At 39.0% G+C, this 15,589-nt stretch overlaps 1 protein-coding gene across 4 annotated transcripts in view; it reads right to left on the bottom strand.

Annotated features, from left to right (window-relative positions):
* Positions 1–15,504, bottom strand: part of pins (G-protein-signaling modulator pins) — a 59,200-nt gene extending 43,696 nt beyond the window's left edge. Inside the window, exons 1-22 of one of the 4 annotated variants that reach the window (XM_022847583.2) lie at positions 13,869–15,504; positions 11,708–11,777; positions 11,110–11,285; positions 10,628–10,761; positions 10,324–10,459; positions 7,281–7,423; positions 6,963–7,008; positions 6,470–6,549; positions 5,765–5,881; positions 5,445–5,509; positions 5,206–5,339; positions 4,866–4,928; positions 4,591–4,683; positions 4,339–4,461; positions 3,918–4,047; positions 3,563–3,706; positions 3,279–3,355; positions 2,951–3,157; positions 2,645–2,707; positions 2,330–2,462; positions 1,990–2,117; positions 1,607–1,766 (exon numbers count right to left, since the gene is read on the bottom strand). In XM_022847583.2, the coding sequence (XP_022703318.1) occupies positions 1,607–1,766; positions 1,990–2,117; positions 2,330–2,462; positions 2,645–2,707; positions 2,951–3,157; positions 3,279–3,355; positions 3,563–3,706; positions 3,918–4,047; positions 4,339–4,461; positions 4,591–4,683; positions 4,866–4,928; positions 5,206–5,339; positions 5,445–5,509; positions 5,765–5,881; positions 6,470–6,549; positions 6,963–7,008; positions 7,281–7,423; positions 10,324–10,459; positions 10,628–10,761; positions 11,110–11,285; positions 11,708–11,768 (2,413 nt within the window). In that variant the 5' untranslated portion in view covers positions 11,769–11,777; positions 13,869–15,504. Of the gene's footprint in view, positions 1–1,606; positions 1,767–1,989; positions 2,118–2,329; positions 2,463–2,644; positions 2,708–2,950; positions 3,158–3,278; positions 3,356–3,562; positions 3,707–3,917; positions 4,048–4,338; positions 4,462–4,590; positions 4,684–4,865; positions 4,929–5,205; positions 5,340–5,444; positions 5,510–5,764; positions 5,882–6,469; positions 6,550–6,962; positions 7,009–7,280; positions 7,424–10,323; positions 10,460–10,627; positions 10,762–11,109; positions 11,286–11,707; positions 11,778–12,909; positions 13,441–13,460 lie in introns of those variants that run through there. The other 3 variants (XM_022847577.2, XM_022847579.2, XM_022847578.2) reach the window with 3 other exon arrangements.
* Positions 15,505–15,589: the final 85 nt, after the last annotated feature.

A 15,589-nucleotide genomic window follows, 5' to 3' on the forward strand; every position in this document is an offset into this window, starting at 1 on the left:
CATGTAATACTGTCGGCATAACAGATGCCGTTCCTAAGTAGTCGTTGATAATGTTAAAATTGCCTTTAGACAGTAGGAGATTATGTCCTCTCTGAATAAAGAGAACATACTATAGGTAGTCTCTGCTATAATTTCCTCGTTCTAAGTCGTGCATACTGCACTTATATGTTTCTAGAGTCCTAGACAAACTTAGAGTTTGCTGTCACGGCAACCATTAACTAATACCGACAATTATTTAATAACAAGAACGGTAGATAGCAATACTAATAATCATAATCCACAGCGATAATAATGATGACTATTAACATGCCTCTGGCTATAGTTCATCTATGAGGTAAGCAGTTTTGGCAAACGACTACGGTAGACCTCGGAACCACGAAAGTTGTTCCACCAACAAAAAAAAAGTAGCCAGCCTATAGAAATCGATGGGCCTTCATAAACAGTAGCTGCAATACATCGCGCCCGGGAGAGCTCAGAGAGAGCTACTGTGATCGTGAACAAAAGGCTAGGACTATTGCTGCCTTTACATGTATGCCAACGATTTCGTAATACTTCAATGATCTAAGATAACGCCATAGAAAGCTCAACAACTCTGCACCCCGTTTCACGATCACTTTACATTATTTGTGTCACTACTACGTCGACGTTGATCCAACAGAACTATTGGTAAACCTGTTCCGCCACTATTGCACGCTTTAACCTATCAAAGTATAGCCACGTTTCTGGTGCAGTTCGTGCGTCTTTAGTCACCCCTTGTTGCTGGTATTACTCCAATAATAATTAGTCAAAGTTTACGTCATAACGAAATTTCTAAGACAAATCGTGTCGCGACTGCGTAATTCGTTCGCCAGATGATTGTACCAACTAGCCTGGTCTCGAGTTTCTTTCTCTTGACGCCATGTTCAAGCAAAGATAATCATCTGAACGACGGAAATCACATGGAGGTTACCTCGAATCTCTTCGAATTGTTATTTACATTTTTCATTACTCTATCTATACAACGCATTAATATTTGTATTTTATATCCATAAAGCGTGTAATATAGTTGTTGCTGCCGCTATTTGTCTATATTGTATCTACTTTTTAGAGTTATTATTAGTAATGGTATCATTACCTATTTCTATTTATTTTCTTCTTGAATGCAATTACCAATATGAATATTATTATTATTACTACTGTAGCTATGTTTCTATGTATAGTTTCTGTAGTTATAACTATTTATACTACTACTGTTCAGGGTGTACCCGAACGTCTCTTGTACGATTGCCCCCGTCTGGACCATTCTGTGAAGCGTCCTTCCCCTTGCCTCCGCCTCCATGAATTGCTGCTATTTCATTGTTTCGACTGTTACCGGCTGAACTAGTCTGCTGTACATTGTTAACGTCGGCGCAGTCATTATTAAATCTCTGCTCTTTGCTTTTTGCGTTACCGATGTTGTTATTGGATTTTGTTACAGGTGTTATAGTGCGAGTAGTTGTTGTTGTGATACGATTGGTATTTTTAACGGAGCGTTCGGCTCCGCGTCGTCTGTGATCTTGCGTTTCGGCATTGCCAGCGCCCTCAGTCGAGCTAGCGTGTTCAATGCTGTTACTGTTCGATGTTCTACCTTTAAGGGCTTGCTTGAGGCTCCCTCGCAGTCCACCTGCATTTTCGCGGTTGCTCCTCGTCGAGGATCTCTGCGAACCGGTGCCACCAGATCCCGATCCTGAACCCTTGCCACTACTAGCTCTGCCACTGTCGGAAGCCCCATGTGCCTCTAGGTTCTCCTGTTAGTGCGGTCAGCAAAAACATGAATATAAATGCTTCTTAGATGCACTTAGTTTTTATTTAAAAGCAAAATCATATGTATCACGGTGTGTATGTTCTAGAAGTAGTTTCCGCTCAGAAGATTAGAATAATTGCGAGTTATAGGAATAATTGAAAAAGAAGAAATATATTACAAAACCACCGGTGGCCACCACTGAGCACTTGGGCTTACACACTACTTACTTGAATAGGCTTGAAAGCCGTTCTTTGATCTTCAATACGGTCTCCCTGTACCTTCAATATAAGGCTAAAAAAATCTTCATCCGGTACGGTAGGCGCGGACGTCCTATGTGTCGTGCCTGATGAAGTGCCTAGTTGCAAGAATTGTTGAATCATCTATATTAAAATTTGGCTTAAGTTACATAAATACATGCGAAAAACAGACTTGAAAAGTCGTAGAACTAATTTAAGTACAGGTGCTATAATAAATAAAGGAGGTAATTTTGACTACGAATTTGACGTTTGAATTTAGCAGCTGCTAATCGTAACGGCATTATAGGACAGGAGGGTTTGCACGTTTTACCTGCTGCATTGCCAGCGTTCTGTTGTTGTCCAGCATTGCTGGGCGCGAGATGGGCGCCTGAGTCCGCTGACCCGAGCGACAGCGTGTCAGCCTGTTGAGGCATTCGACTGCGCTGCTCCTCCAGACGCGAGCTCTACACAGTGACCCCAATTTACCGAATCGAAGCAAGAATAGGTAATCGCGATCAAACAGGAGATTGAACAGTTAGTACTACGATTCAATAATAATATTGATAATTATGACGACATGTTAATATACGTAACGTATAATGTCTAGACCAATACAGCACTGATAGCATTAGAGAGATTAATTTACCTGACATCGCGCTAGCATCTCAAAAAAGTCCTCGCCAGAAAGCTGCATACGATTCGGTACAACCTGTAAACACATGGTTACTAGATGCGTGAAAAAGTACTAAAAAGATTAAAGGCTTGAGTTCGACAAGGTGAGCTTTCTCTGCATTTTTCGATTGTCTCTTTCACCAAATAATTTTCTCCAATGAACTTCAGTCTAGTTTGAATACGCATAAAAATGCCGAATAACTAATGAAGAAAACATTGTACTTATTCTTTTTAAAAGAAGACGGGATTTTAGACCAACTTAGATAAGGCCGCTATTCACCTGAGAATTATTGTTGTTAATGTTGCTCTGTAAATGACCATTATCGCCTACAGCTCGTCTCCCAAGGCCCGTCCCACGGCCACTATTTGATACCTCAGCAGCACCTCCAGAACCTATTAGACCTGGAAGTTGTGGAAGACTTGTGCGCTGTTCGTTCATCCGTCGCGACTGTAGACCTTCGATGAGGTCTAACAGTTCCTCACGGACCTATCCGCAAAAACAAACAACTTTATTTAATAATACGTTTTTGTTCAACCATTGTAAACTAGTGGTAACGCTGAGCAGCGCATACTACCTGATTCCATATAACCCACAAGCAAGCACCCACCTCTCCGGTAGCGCCAGACACTCCGCTAATGGATCCCCTTGTCCTGGAGCCTGTTACTCTCTGCCCACCAGATCCACCTAAATAAGATGGAATATGTGCTACACAAATTAGCTCCCGCGCATCTTCCAGGTTTGTTTATTGCACGTCTCCTAACAACCAGCTATGTACATTTTTTGACAAACTGAATATCGATAAATCCTAGTTTATACTTGCTGATAACAATTTGTGACAAAGACCATTGGTACTTTGAAATTGTACGAACCAGAATTATGTTACTTTATTACCTGCTGTGGTTTGGGAAGCTGTCACGGTCGAATTCGTTGTGCGGGTCGAACTGACATGGTGGAGGACGTCTCTATGATGCGTATCAACTGATACTGAGCGTGTACGTAAATTGAACCTCTTCACTGATGCACTGCTGCTTGATGCTGGCGCCGCAGAACCCGATGCATTATAGCGTGAAAAAACAGGCAGTTGTATTACGACTTCTATGCGCTTCTTCAAATGTCAAATACAATCCACTTAAAGAATAGTTCTTCGAGTGTTGTTTTTTATTCAAACGCCCAACACTAGTCAAGGCTAACATGCCTAGAAGAAAATCATGCGTTTTACGAGAGTAAAGAACTATCTTATGCGTACCTTGAGTGACGACCTGACACCTCTGGTCGTCCATGCGATCTCCTTGCAATTCAGTGAGCATATCCAAAAAAGAATTCTTTTCACCATCTATGGCCTGACATGATGTCTCCATCGCTTCAGCCTTATCATCCTTAAATGAACCCAATGTATCCCTTATTAGATGCGGACTTCTGTTCTAAAAACGATTTCTTCGTAATGGTTTACTAAATGCTGGTAGCACACCCACATGAATCTTTGTCTTAACATGTCTTCGGCTGTCAACAGATTCTAAACGCTGTGCCCAGAATGTTTAAAATATTCGTTATTAGAAATATTAGAGAAATGTTTTAGGCACTTTGAGCAATACGGTCTGCATGCTGGTCATAAATGAGAAATTTGTTTTGCACAGGCAAACGGAACTATAACGTAATTATTTAGTTACTTCAGCATTCGTTGAAGTCGATCCATCTTTTTCATTCTCGTTATCAGTCGCGCTTCCTGTTGCCTGTCGGCTTTCTGGAGTCATGCTCACCAGAGACATATCTTCCATACTTCGACGTCGAACCTGAAGCGAAATGAAATTATGGTAGCGGCTATACCAAGTTGAAACATATTGTTGCACTGCGCATTTTGCTCGATAAATAGTACTATCAAAAGAATGATGAGTAAATAAAGATGCTACAATCTGTTGTACCTTATGCGGGGGTTGTCTGATGGGCGTTCCTAATTGGGCTGACAATTCTTCTAGGGTTTGCCGAGCTACAACCTCACTTTCAGTGTCTCCCGTCTAAGTAAGAAATCATAACATTTAAATAGCGAGTATTATTCCTATGAGTTTGTTGTGATAGTTATTTGATAGCGGTACATCATTTTTCTGTTATTATCTATTCAGCATATTTTCAGCACAAGTGGCTACAACAATAGTAAGCAGCATTTTCTAACAAATATTATGTTGCTGTTGTAATTTACCTCTTGTGCCAATTGGAGATGAAGCGAAGCCAGCTCAGCCGCTTTTTCGAGGCTTCCCAGGCCCTGAAAGATGAAATACAATGCGTCTCCGGAGTAATATTTCATGTTTTGGCTAGTCACATAGAATTCTGACGGCACCACTAAACCCTCTAGTTTTTAAGTTATCGTGACTTACATGTTGGCTTCTGTGCTGTTATTTTATTGCATTATAATCAATGCACAATTATTTTTTCTTGATAATTTCATGTCAACATTTTAGTAGCAGTTTAAAAGCTACGTGAATCCAACAGCCAAACAGAAATTTTGTAAGAATGTAATTGTTTTTTTGAATACACATTACCTGATGACAGTGTGCGAGCGATTGATAAGCTCGACCTTCGCCGACACGATCTTGAAGTTCTTTAGCAATTTCTAAATGTTCCAAGTGAAAACCAAGCGCATTCTCGAGGTCTCCAATAAGAGTATAGATATTTCCTTAAGCAGGCAGACCAGATTACAATTAAATTCAACATACACTGCTTATCAATAGATATGAAGCAAGTCTTCAACCGAAACTGTATCCAGAAATCAAACACTCACCTAGAGAATAGCATGCCTGAGCTTCAACCGCTCGGTCATTCAGTTGCTGAGCAAGTTTCCTGGTTCTAAACGCACAAACAGATAAACCGCTTTAGCAAAGCACACAATACACCTGATAACAGCTTGATTATTTCTGCTCATACAATGCTCATATATATATATCGTGCTTTTTTAATTAGATATTGCTTACTATCTATTAGCTTATTGTTGCGCTATAGCTTCTTATTAAGCCTTCTAGAGGAGCGTATAACCATCTGGCTAGCTGGTTAACTTAAATTATAAGAAAAATAAAGTTTGATCATATGTGGGCGGAAATAAACCTTCGGTAGCATTCAGCTGCGCGGGCAAATTCACCCAAGAATACGTGGCAGTTGCCAAGATTCGAATACGCTCGCCTTTCTGCGGCCCGGTCACGAAACTCTGTAGCAAACTTAAGTCTGCAATTGAGCAAATATAAAATCAGAGTCTTAATAGTATGTTACAGAATGAGAAAGGCATATATTTACAAAAGATGAAAGGTTCCGGAAAAGAGATATTTTTATCAGTTTTATTTTTAATATTTTAAATCAGTTTTTCATCGATTTTGACTTATATCTTCTGAATAGTTTTTTTTATACCTTCGATAACTGATAAAATATCTCGAGGAAACAGTAACATAAGCAGGTTTAGCGCTTCTTGCATAAATGAGTAAAATATTTTTTTCGATCTCCATTTATATATATTTTCTTAATTTTTATTTTGAACCCTAAGATGAATTTTGCTCATTTACTACGTCGATCACGAAAAAAAAAAACTAATTAGCTTCTTTTAATTAAATAATTTCTTTTTTTAGATGAAAAAAGTTAGCTTTTTCCTATCTTAGCCATAGTGAACCTAAGGCAGGAAACGGTTAAAAATGATCCAAAAGCTTTATGGTAAAATCGTCTACACAACATGCGAAGATTGAGCAATGAATGTATTTAATGCATGTAATTAAAAACCCCTAAAAAATGAACGAACTCAATCTATTATAAATCTTGTCCAACCTTTGTTCGTGAAAAGTGATTGCTCTACGGAAGTTGCCCAGCAGATAATGTGTATTGCCGAGATTTCCATATGCGCGACCCTGTAGCAGAAATAAATGGGAAAGGGTTACCGCATTTTTAGGTTATCGAGAGACTAAGCCGCATGCAAGACCACCTATATTTGGCCTAATCTTTTGATGACATATCACTTCACCTTAGAATAATCTTCAATGCCATGTGACTGAAGGTAATGATATTCTTGTGTTTAATGTTCCTTAATGAGGATGGTTTTGTAATTAAATATACCAGTGCTCAATGGTGTAATAAAGTTTAATTAAATACATAAATAATCAAGATTTTGATTACTAAATTAAAGATTAACATGAATTAATTTATATACCTGCAGCTTTGCTTTTTTGCTCACTTTATTTACGCCTTACTGGCTAGCGGCACAATAAAGTATCATATTATATCGTATTAATGCTGTTACAAGCACCATCGTTAAGGAACTTACCTGCGCTACACGATCGGAGAGTTTGACCATAAGATCGAGATTTTTTCTGCAACCACAAAAAAGATATTAGTTAATTTTTATTACTTTTTTAGTTACTGAGAAAACTATATTCCTAGAAGACATACTATGTTTAGCAGATATCATCTTGTTGGTCGGCATTCGTCCCACCATGACAACAAAATACAAGCCGTTGTCCGATTTGAAAAACATAGTTTGTCATTTGTTCATTTAGTTCGAATATTAAGAACTGTTTAAGATTAAACTGTCAATATAGAATCCCATTTGCGTATTGAATCGAATTTGGTTCGTAGTACTGACTCATAGCACTCGACAGCCTTATGCAGTAAGACGCGGACCTCTACCGGGTAATCACCCGGTTCGAGTCGCGTTCCCCGCGCTAACTGTTTCGCTTTCGAATGGAACACGTTGCCGAGGTTATAGTACGCCCGACCTTCGCCAATCTGTAAAATTATGGAAAAAACACACACGAATTATAGTCAGCACCTAAAGGAGACTAAACTGCAATCTTAATGCAAACTTAACTTAAAAATATGAAAAAAAGAAATAAAAGAACAGACATCACCTCCCTTAATTATATGTCGATGAATAAAATTGCGTTTTTTTTTTGTTATAACTCGTTTTAGTTCTTGCGACACTAGAACGAAACGTTTCTTTGCATTTCTATAGTTAATTCACCTCCTTTTTCGTTTTGAACACCATCGCAGTGTACCCTAACAGCCCTAACAAACATTCTCCATCATAAGCCGTAGTCCATCGACCGAACAACCTGATTCAAATGTTTTCAATGCAATAAATGTCAAATAATGTACTCTTTTATAATCTAATTAAGATAACCCGAGCTTAGAAATTAACGCTGACAGATCGTCCGCACACAGAATTATGCTCTCAGCAGAATTAGTGGCAAGCACTGAACATAATATCCGAACTGGTGCGTAGGTGCCTTTCAAGGAAGTATAATGACTATTGATGATGCATAATAGATCTTCTGTTTCACCCAAATCCAACAAATTCTGAAATGCCTCCTCTCTGCCCGAAAACAATGTTTGTTGCTAAATAACCCTCTGCTCGTGCCGTGTCTCAGTCACAAGCTCATTTACGATAGGAAGTTTAAATTTTAATCTAATGAATACTAGTACTATTACAGCCTTCTCTGCGTAGTGCTGCCGGCCAACTGTTGCTATAAACATGCATCGTACATTCCAACAATTACTACGAGGCTACCACGAAAGCTCGTCGCGGACAAATAACTTCTGTTCTATCATATGACCAGTCACTCTCAAGCTGTTTGTTAACAGCACCTTAAAGGTGATGTTAAGCTTTCTTAAATGTTAAGCTAACTGTTTCGAAACAAGCCATAATCATCCACATCCATAGGCTTCCACGCCTTTGCATTGTTCATTTTTCGTCCCGTTTCTTTCTCTTGTTCATATATGTATATATGTGTGTGTGTAGTACGTGAAGCACTGGTCGATTTCGAAAGTAGACAGGCGATCAGACAGAGGCAGGTGTCGTGCAAAATAGTAGTGACAGCGGGTAGAAATGTTCAATTGCTAAAGGAAACAGAAGCTAATAGTATCTAAGTGCAGTTGGAGAAGAATAGCTGTAGGAAGAATTGCGTGGAGAGTGAAGACTGAAAATCGTCAAAAAGACAAAAAACATACGGAGGCTGGTTAGTGATATCTAATTATGTCCTTCTATCGCTTACTGTGCACTAGACGCAGCGGCGGTTAGTCATCTAATTACAGATGCTGTATGAACCACAATGGTAAGATAAGAAGAATGCGAATATTATGGTAGTATTATAAAGCTTTTATACAAAGGAGGTTTAAGTATGCTAAAGGGTTAATGTAGTCATCGACTGAATCTAACGATAGCCTTTGCCTACACAGATGTGAACTAGCACTCACAAATGGTTTCAACAGGTCTGAGTACATTTTCGAATGAGGCGGCGCTGAAACACAAATTTAGAGCTGATTTCTTTTACACGTATATGCTATACATACTTGAGCTTACATTTATAGATTTATACGTATACAGTCCGTTATTAACAAGTTTATTTGCAATCCCAAACTCGGCCTATGGAAACCTCACTCAAGAAAGCAAAACGGAAATAACGTGTATTGGAATTAAAAACTCACGGCAGTCTGATCTAACCACAGTACCGGTCGAGCAAACTGCTTCTTTTCTGTGTAGGTTTGTTGAGTAGCTCGGAATCGAGTGCTTCAAAATCTTGTGAAAAGTCAGCACGTTCTAGTTTATTAGATATAAATGTCTGGTAACAATCTTAATGAGGACCATTTTTTGCACAAATCATAATATATTAATTATTACCAGTGAGTTTATTATGAAGGTTAGTCAATTAAAAATAGAAATTACACAAGATTGTTAAAAGCTCCACCTCTAATCATGTTGCGACAAATTTTTTATAGAGAAACGCATTTTAAACGCAGCATTCGGCTGCATTTCTAGGATATTATCAATAAAGCAATGTCATTAAATCCTATTAAAAAAACTAGCATACCGCCTAGAATCAGTTCAGCCACTGAGCGTATTGTAGTATTTATTCTTTTACTGAGTGCTAGGGTGGTAACTCAAGTGCTAGCGAAATCGGTATTATAAGCCAGATTCGCTCAGATGGCATATTCCGATTTAGACTTCCTTGCAAAGCATTTCTACAAAAAATATCATAAAACAAATGTGAAAGAACACATTTTTAAATGTCGCACGACTACGACGTTAAGTGCGTACGCCTCATGGATCTCGTAGTACCCCAAAGAGGCCTTAAAGTTGGAAGCTGGAAGGCACTTCAAGCCAAAAGTGGTCATGAAGATTTCTTGTGGTCAGATATGTCAAATAAATACGGACTAAGTTATACGACACAGTATATTTACTGGTGCAACTAAATTTGGAAGGGCTTACTGTCCGAAGTCCTAACAGGCTGTTATGCAATATCAGTAGTATTAATGCAGTGCATTATTTTAAAGCTAATTTGGTGTTTAATGATTTTTCAGAAATCTGCTAGTCATCAATTATACGAAGGCTGTCATCGCAAGCGATGATTGAAGAAGCAGACAAAAAGAACATCCCGCATGTCAGTTCTACCCAGTGCAAGTAATATCTTGTTAGGAAACTATGTTAGACGGACAAAATGCAAAGCTGGAGCCAAAATAATATATAGTTACTCCAATAGTATGGTGAATATAGTGGAGCTCAGAGGAAAATTAATTATTAAATGAGCACTTGTTACCAAATATATTCGATTTGATAACTGATTAAGGCAAACCAACACGTTAGCGTTACGAGCTATACAGGGGGTATCTATCAATATCGTTAGTACTACCTTATCGCCTTCTTTTCGGGAGATGATCAAATGACGTTCACAGAACAGGGTGGCCTCGTCAAACCTTCCGAGCATCTTGAGTGTATTGCCTAGGTTGCCACTGGCTTTTGCCTCACCCAGCGCATCTCGTTGTGTTCTATATAAAGTACAATAACAATAATAGGAAAAAACGTTAGAGGAAAAAGTCAACCAAAATGCCCGAATAGATACGCCCGTTACCTGTCTGACCAACGTGCATCAAATTTAGAATTGCAGAAACCGCAGCTATCTATACATACAAATACGATAATGACTTCTCACGCACTGGACAATTTTAAGGTCAAGTTCGTGGAACCGTAATGCTCTCTCGTAGTCCGACAGGTAGAAATAAGCGTTCCCCAGTTGTGAATAGATGGCGCTCAACACTCTTGCATCATCCGTGCCCAGCCTGACAGCAGCCTTTACAACGAATAGAAAAAGCATAGTTAAGGTTAGAAATGTACGAGCGAAGGTAAACTGCACGGAATTACATGTTCTGATGGAAAGACATTTTTACAGATCGTATGATTATAGTCGCTGCTTTATTTACACCAATTGATTTTTGTTTCTAAATAAAATCACAATTGTATTTATATAATATTACAAATACAAAACAATAATAGACTCTGAGGTTAAGCATTTATCCGTAATGATTAATAGAGAGTAATAGCGCCGTAAATTAGATCGTATTTGAAATTAAGATGATACGTTGTCATCGTCCAAGTTAAACAAATATATAAAAAAACCGGGAAGCAAAAACAGACTTACTTCAAGGAAAGCCACTCCAGCGGTAAAGTCACCGCTTTTGCAAAGTCGCTCGCCTTCAAGGGCTAGTTCGAGACACATCGTTGGGTCGAGTTGTTGAGATTGCTGAAGTTGTTGATGTTGGGCCCCGCCTCCCTTACCATTGCTGGCCTCGTTAACCATCTTGCTGCACTCACCAGCTAGATAAACGTTCAGCATTAATAATGTTTACTCAAAGGCCGCCTCGATTATCGAGTTATAAAGAAATCTACAAGGGCAGGCTCCAGAGGTGAATGTATAATAACAAATTGATAATATTCAGTTTCATGAAATCCAAGAAAAAAAAGAATCCATTCTAAAAAGACACTTTCCAGGTCTCTCTAAATGACTTCAAAACAGAAAAATGTACAGTGAAAAAATGACCGGATTGCGTTATTACAAGTCTTACGTCATGATTTCGGAGTAGGCAGTATATAAAAACTCATCAAACTACACGTCTCTTTCACTTTGAATTGTTTATCGGCCGTTTTACATTTTACTAAATTATTATTACCTCACAATCAGAAATCAAATCGTGTTGTTTTAATGATGGAGCAGAACGGAGTAAGCCAACTGGACGTACCTGGAGTAGCGTTGATCGATGTGACCTGGTATTTTCCTTGAGATCCTACAGGAGAAGACATGCTAGGAGTCTATTCAAGAAAAAGAAGATGGAGGTTGCGAGTGAATGAGGTTACCGGGAGATTTTGGGACTCTAGCTAAAATCATACCGAAGCCCTATAGTCACGGCCAAAATGTCATGTACCCGATGAAAACGAAGGTCCAAAGAATTATAGCAAATGACGATCGAATCAAAGACAAATATTCAAGCCAAATATATCAAAGTAAAACAATAATTGAAAAAAATTCGAAAATCAACAGCGCAAGTTAAGCGGTATTGAAACTATCATTTGGTAGGCATTATCATCGTTATATACATGTATATATATATATATATATATATATATATATATATATATGACTTTCACAAAAATCTGTTGACCTATATTATTATTGCTCTTGTTGATTATAAATGTACTACATGTATAACCACATTTAATCAATGTGGTTATACATGTAGTACATTTGTATGTGTATACATGTAGAACACACACGCTTACGCACGTTCTATAGTATCTGATAAAAGCTTTTCTAAAAAAATGCAAACAGCGCGAACTGTAGGGAGTGAGATGATTGCTTCATTTGAGTATAGTCCTATACTTCAGATCTTTCATCAAGAAAGCGCTCTTCGTCTTTGTTAGGGTTCTTGAGAAAAACGTTAATGTTTCGAAAAAAAAAAGTTGCTTGCTCTGTTTAAACACTATTTCATATAAATGCTGTAATAATTACCCGTAAATTAAGTCAAATGCCATTTAAGGACTATTTACAGAGAATGATTCGAATTGCTATACAACGTATGAGCCACCGTCAATGCGTTGAACAATTCGTACTTTGATGATAAATAAAAATTGCCTATGTGGTAGATACTCCAATACAAGCATTGAGTAAAAACAAAAATAGCGTTACATGCACTAGCCATCAAACGAACAACCCAGCAGCATTCACTACGTAGTAACGTTTGTATCTCATTTAGCCTAGCCCACTCCTTCCCTTTAGCCGTTCCCTATCTATAGTTTATCGGAATCGCTACCGCCGTTTTGCACATTTATGTACTATCTATCGTTATCTGCGGCATTTTTGATAACCACAATTCTACTAATTCGCGTTTAGGGATAATTTTTCTTAACATACATCCAACATCTAGTCCAGCGATAAGTTACCAACCAGTTTGCCAATGGCACCGAATCGTAACGATTAATTAATTAAAGCTTAAACGTCAAATCGACGGACAAAGACACTTCTTCGCTGTCGCCATTATCATTATTTTGTTCTAGCAAAGGAGCCTCCAGGTCATCTAACACAGATCGTGCATCATCCATATGACAAATTTGAATGCACTTGGGATTTCAATCCCGACACGAAACCAGCCTACGTGCACGTTTGAACAAACAACGAATTCTAGTACACACACACACACACCAGGACATCAGACGCAGTGCGTTAGATCCACTCGGCTAAACTCTAGCCATCTCGTGGAACCATACCGAGGAAACAGAATGAAGAAGGAGCTAATCGAACCCCTCACACTCTCTCCCATACATGTTTATATATATCTATATAGAGTGTGTACTCGTAACAGCGAAATAGCAACAGCAGGAGGCTCAACTGATATCAGCATCTTTGGCACTAGGTATACATTGTGTCTTTAGCCACTGGCTAACCGACTAGGTGTCATCGGTAGTTAGCCTACAAAGTGCGCGCAATTTTATCCACACCTGAAATGACCAAAGCTCTTGACGAGGTCGCCCCGCCAGCGGCGCCTCCTTGCTTCAACCACGTGCGACGTACAGTTCGGGTGCAACGTGTGCACGTTTCACGCGAATATTCACTGCACTAATATCACACACCACCACCACCCTGCGACTACGATGGCTGGCGCATGGGCACCCATGGACACAAGTTAGCTCCACCAACATCAATACTGCCTGCCGCTGGCGCAACGGTTTTCACTCATCAATAGAGCAGCGACAACACCAGAGACCTTTACACACATGCACACACACAGCAAGCTATGCTAAGACAGGCAGGCGGGCGGTCGGATGGACGCGGAAACACACCCAGATGGGCACACAGAGTCCCACAAAAACGCACACAGCCGTCCAGAGCTAGCCGTGCTCCCTTACCCTCTCCCACTCAAACGCGAGCCTCTAGCGGGAGTTATATGGCGGGTATATACCGAGCAAAAAGTTAGCATGGCAAGACAGCTAGGCGACCAGCCATCTCGAAGAACGGCAACGGCCAAAACACAACGGCGACCGAAGCCACGCGGTCAATACTGCAGAAAGGCAGACAGATTGAGCAGACGATGATTTTTCGCTTGTGCAGCAGCAGCAGGAGAATGCAGAAATGAAGGTGGTGATCTAAAAGAGGTCCATTAGGGGATAGTGGGCGATGCGCTGGAAGTGCGCTGACCTTTCTAAAATGTCAACGGATTTCCGCAATCCGTTAAACGACGGAAGGTCTCGAAACAGATTCCTTTAGAGAGTTGTATCTGATGTAGCGTCTTAAACGCATACGTATCTTTATGTGTTATTTTGTAAATAGGAGTCGTGGCACGACATTATGTATTACAACAGAACAGTGTTTTCATTACACGTACTGCGGTAAAGGTTCAATATTTCATAAATAATAGTGTACATTCTCAGAAGGCGATCTGTTAGAAGATATACTTATTTCGATTCGAGAATTTGTTTGTTTAAAATTATTAGATTACCTGCATGGTTTATGGGACAAATCCTTTTTTGCTGTATTTTTTATGCGTTAGTGCAAAATTATAGCGTATTATGAACCCAAATAGACCCTTAAACACGCTCTTAAGAAATTTTGTTCAAAAATAAAGATAAATCTGTCAGGCTTTGTTTCATTCATTGATATTAGTAATGTTTCTCGTTAAAAGATGCCTGTAGCCCGTTTATGTGAGAAAATTAGGGTTTACGGAAGGTTAATATACATGTAATAAAGACCTTAAACAAATATTGGCGGCAAGATTTTCTCCCTAAGTTAGAATGCAAGTACTTATTAAACTTTCCACTTGCCCATAATGTATGTAGCACAATATTTATCTTAAGTACTGTCAATTAGTTTAGTCGAAGCCTTTTTGTGTTACCAGCTCTAATTCCATAATGCTTTAGGCTCTTCACTTAATACCCGTGTATTTAGTCTTCTATCACTGTTTGTTTTGGCTAAAATGGAAAAATAATTGTTAATCAACTGAAAGTAATCATAAGAGAATGTAAAATAATCATACGTCATGATGGCAGGTAACTGCTTTTTTTGTGTATATTTATACTGCGAAAGGACGACGTATTTTCGAATTATTGTTAGATCATTAAACGGCCTGATAGCAAGGCGAGCCCTACAATAAACAGGTTATGACGATTATAGTTGCGGTTCCGTTGATGGCGATTGGTCAATCAATAGTTTAGGTGTTGAAGAGAACGTGTGGAACGTATTCGTTGCAATTACCCGATACTGCAACGACAGTTTAGCTTCGAGACTACATTTCGTTGAGCTTTCATTCTAATGGTTGATAATATGATTGGTCCGAATTATATTCTAGCTAATTGAATTGGTCAGTGAAATAGCTATTACAATGTGCCAAAACAAGAGATTCAATAGGAAGTTCGAAAGTTCTGTCCCTTAAGCATAAACGGTCCGGTGAAGAAGTTGAATCTGTATGTTTTCGATTAATGGCTTTTTTTTTACAAACGAGCGGCTCTTTGCCCGCAGCGCGGCACAGTAGCTAGTTTACACTATGCGACTGAATTCAATTTCTCAGTAGTAACGGCTGGGCACGATTATTAACCTATTGCAGCAGCCATCAGAATATTCTAAATCAAAGTAG

Source organism: Varroa jacobsoni, unplaced genomic scaffold, assembly GCF_002532875.2.
Source record: "Varroa jacobsoni isolate VJ856 unplaced genomic scaffold, vjacob_1.0 scaffold_1298, whole genome shotgun sequence".
Classification (NCBI taxonomy): domain Eukaryota; kingdom Metazoa; phylum Arthropoda; class Arachnida; order Mesostigmata; family Varroidae; genus Varroa; species Varroa jacobsoni.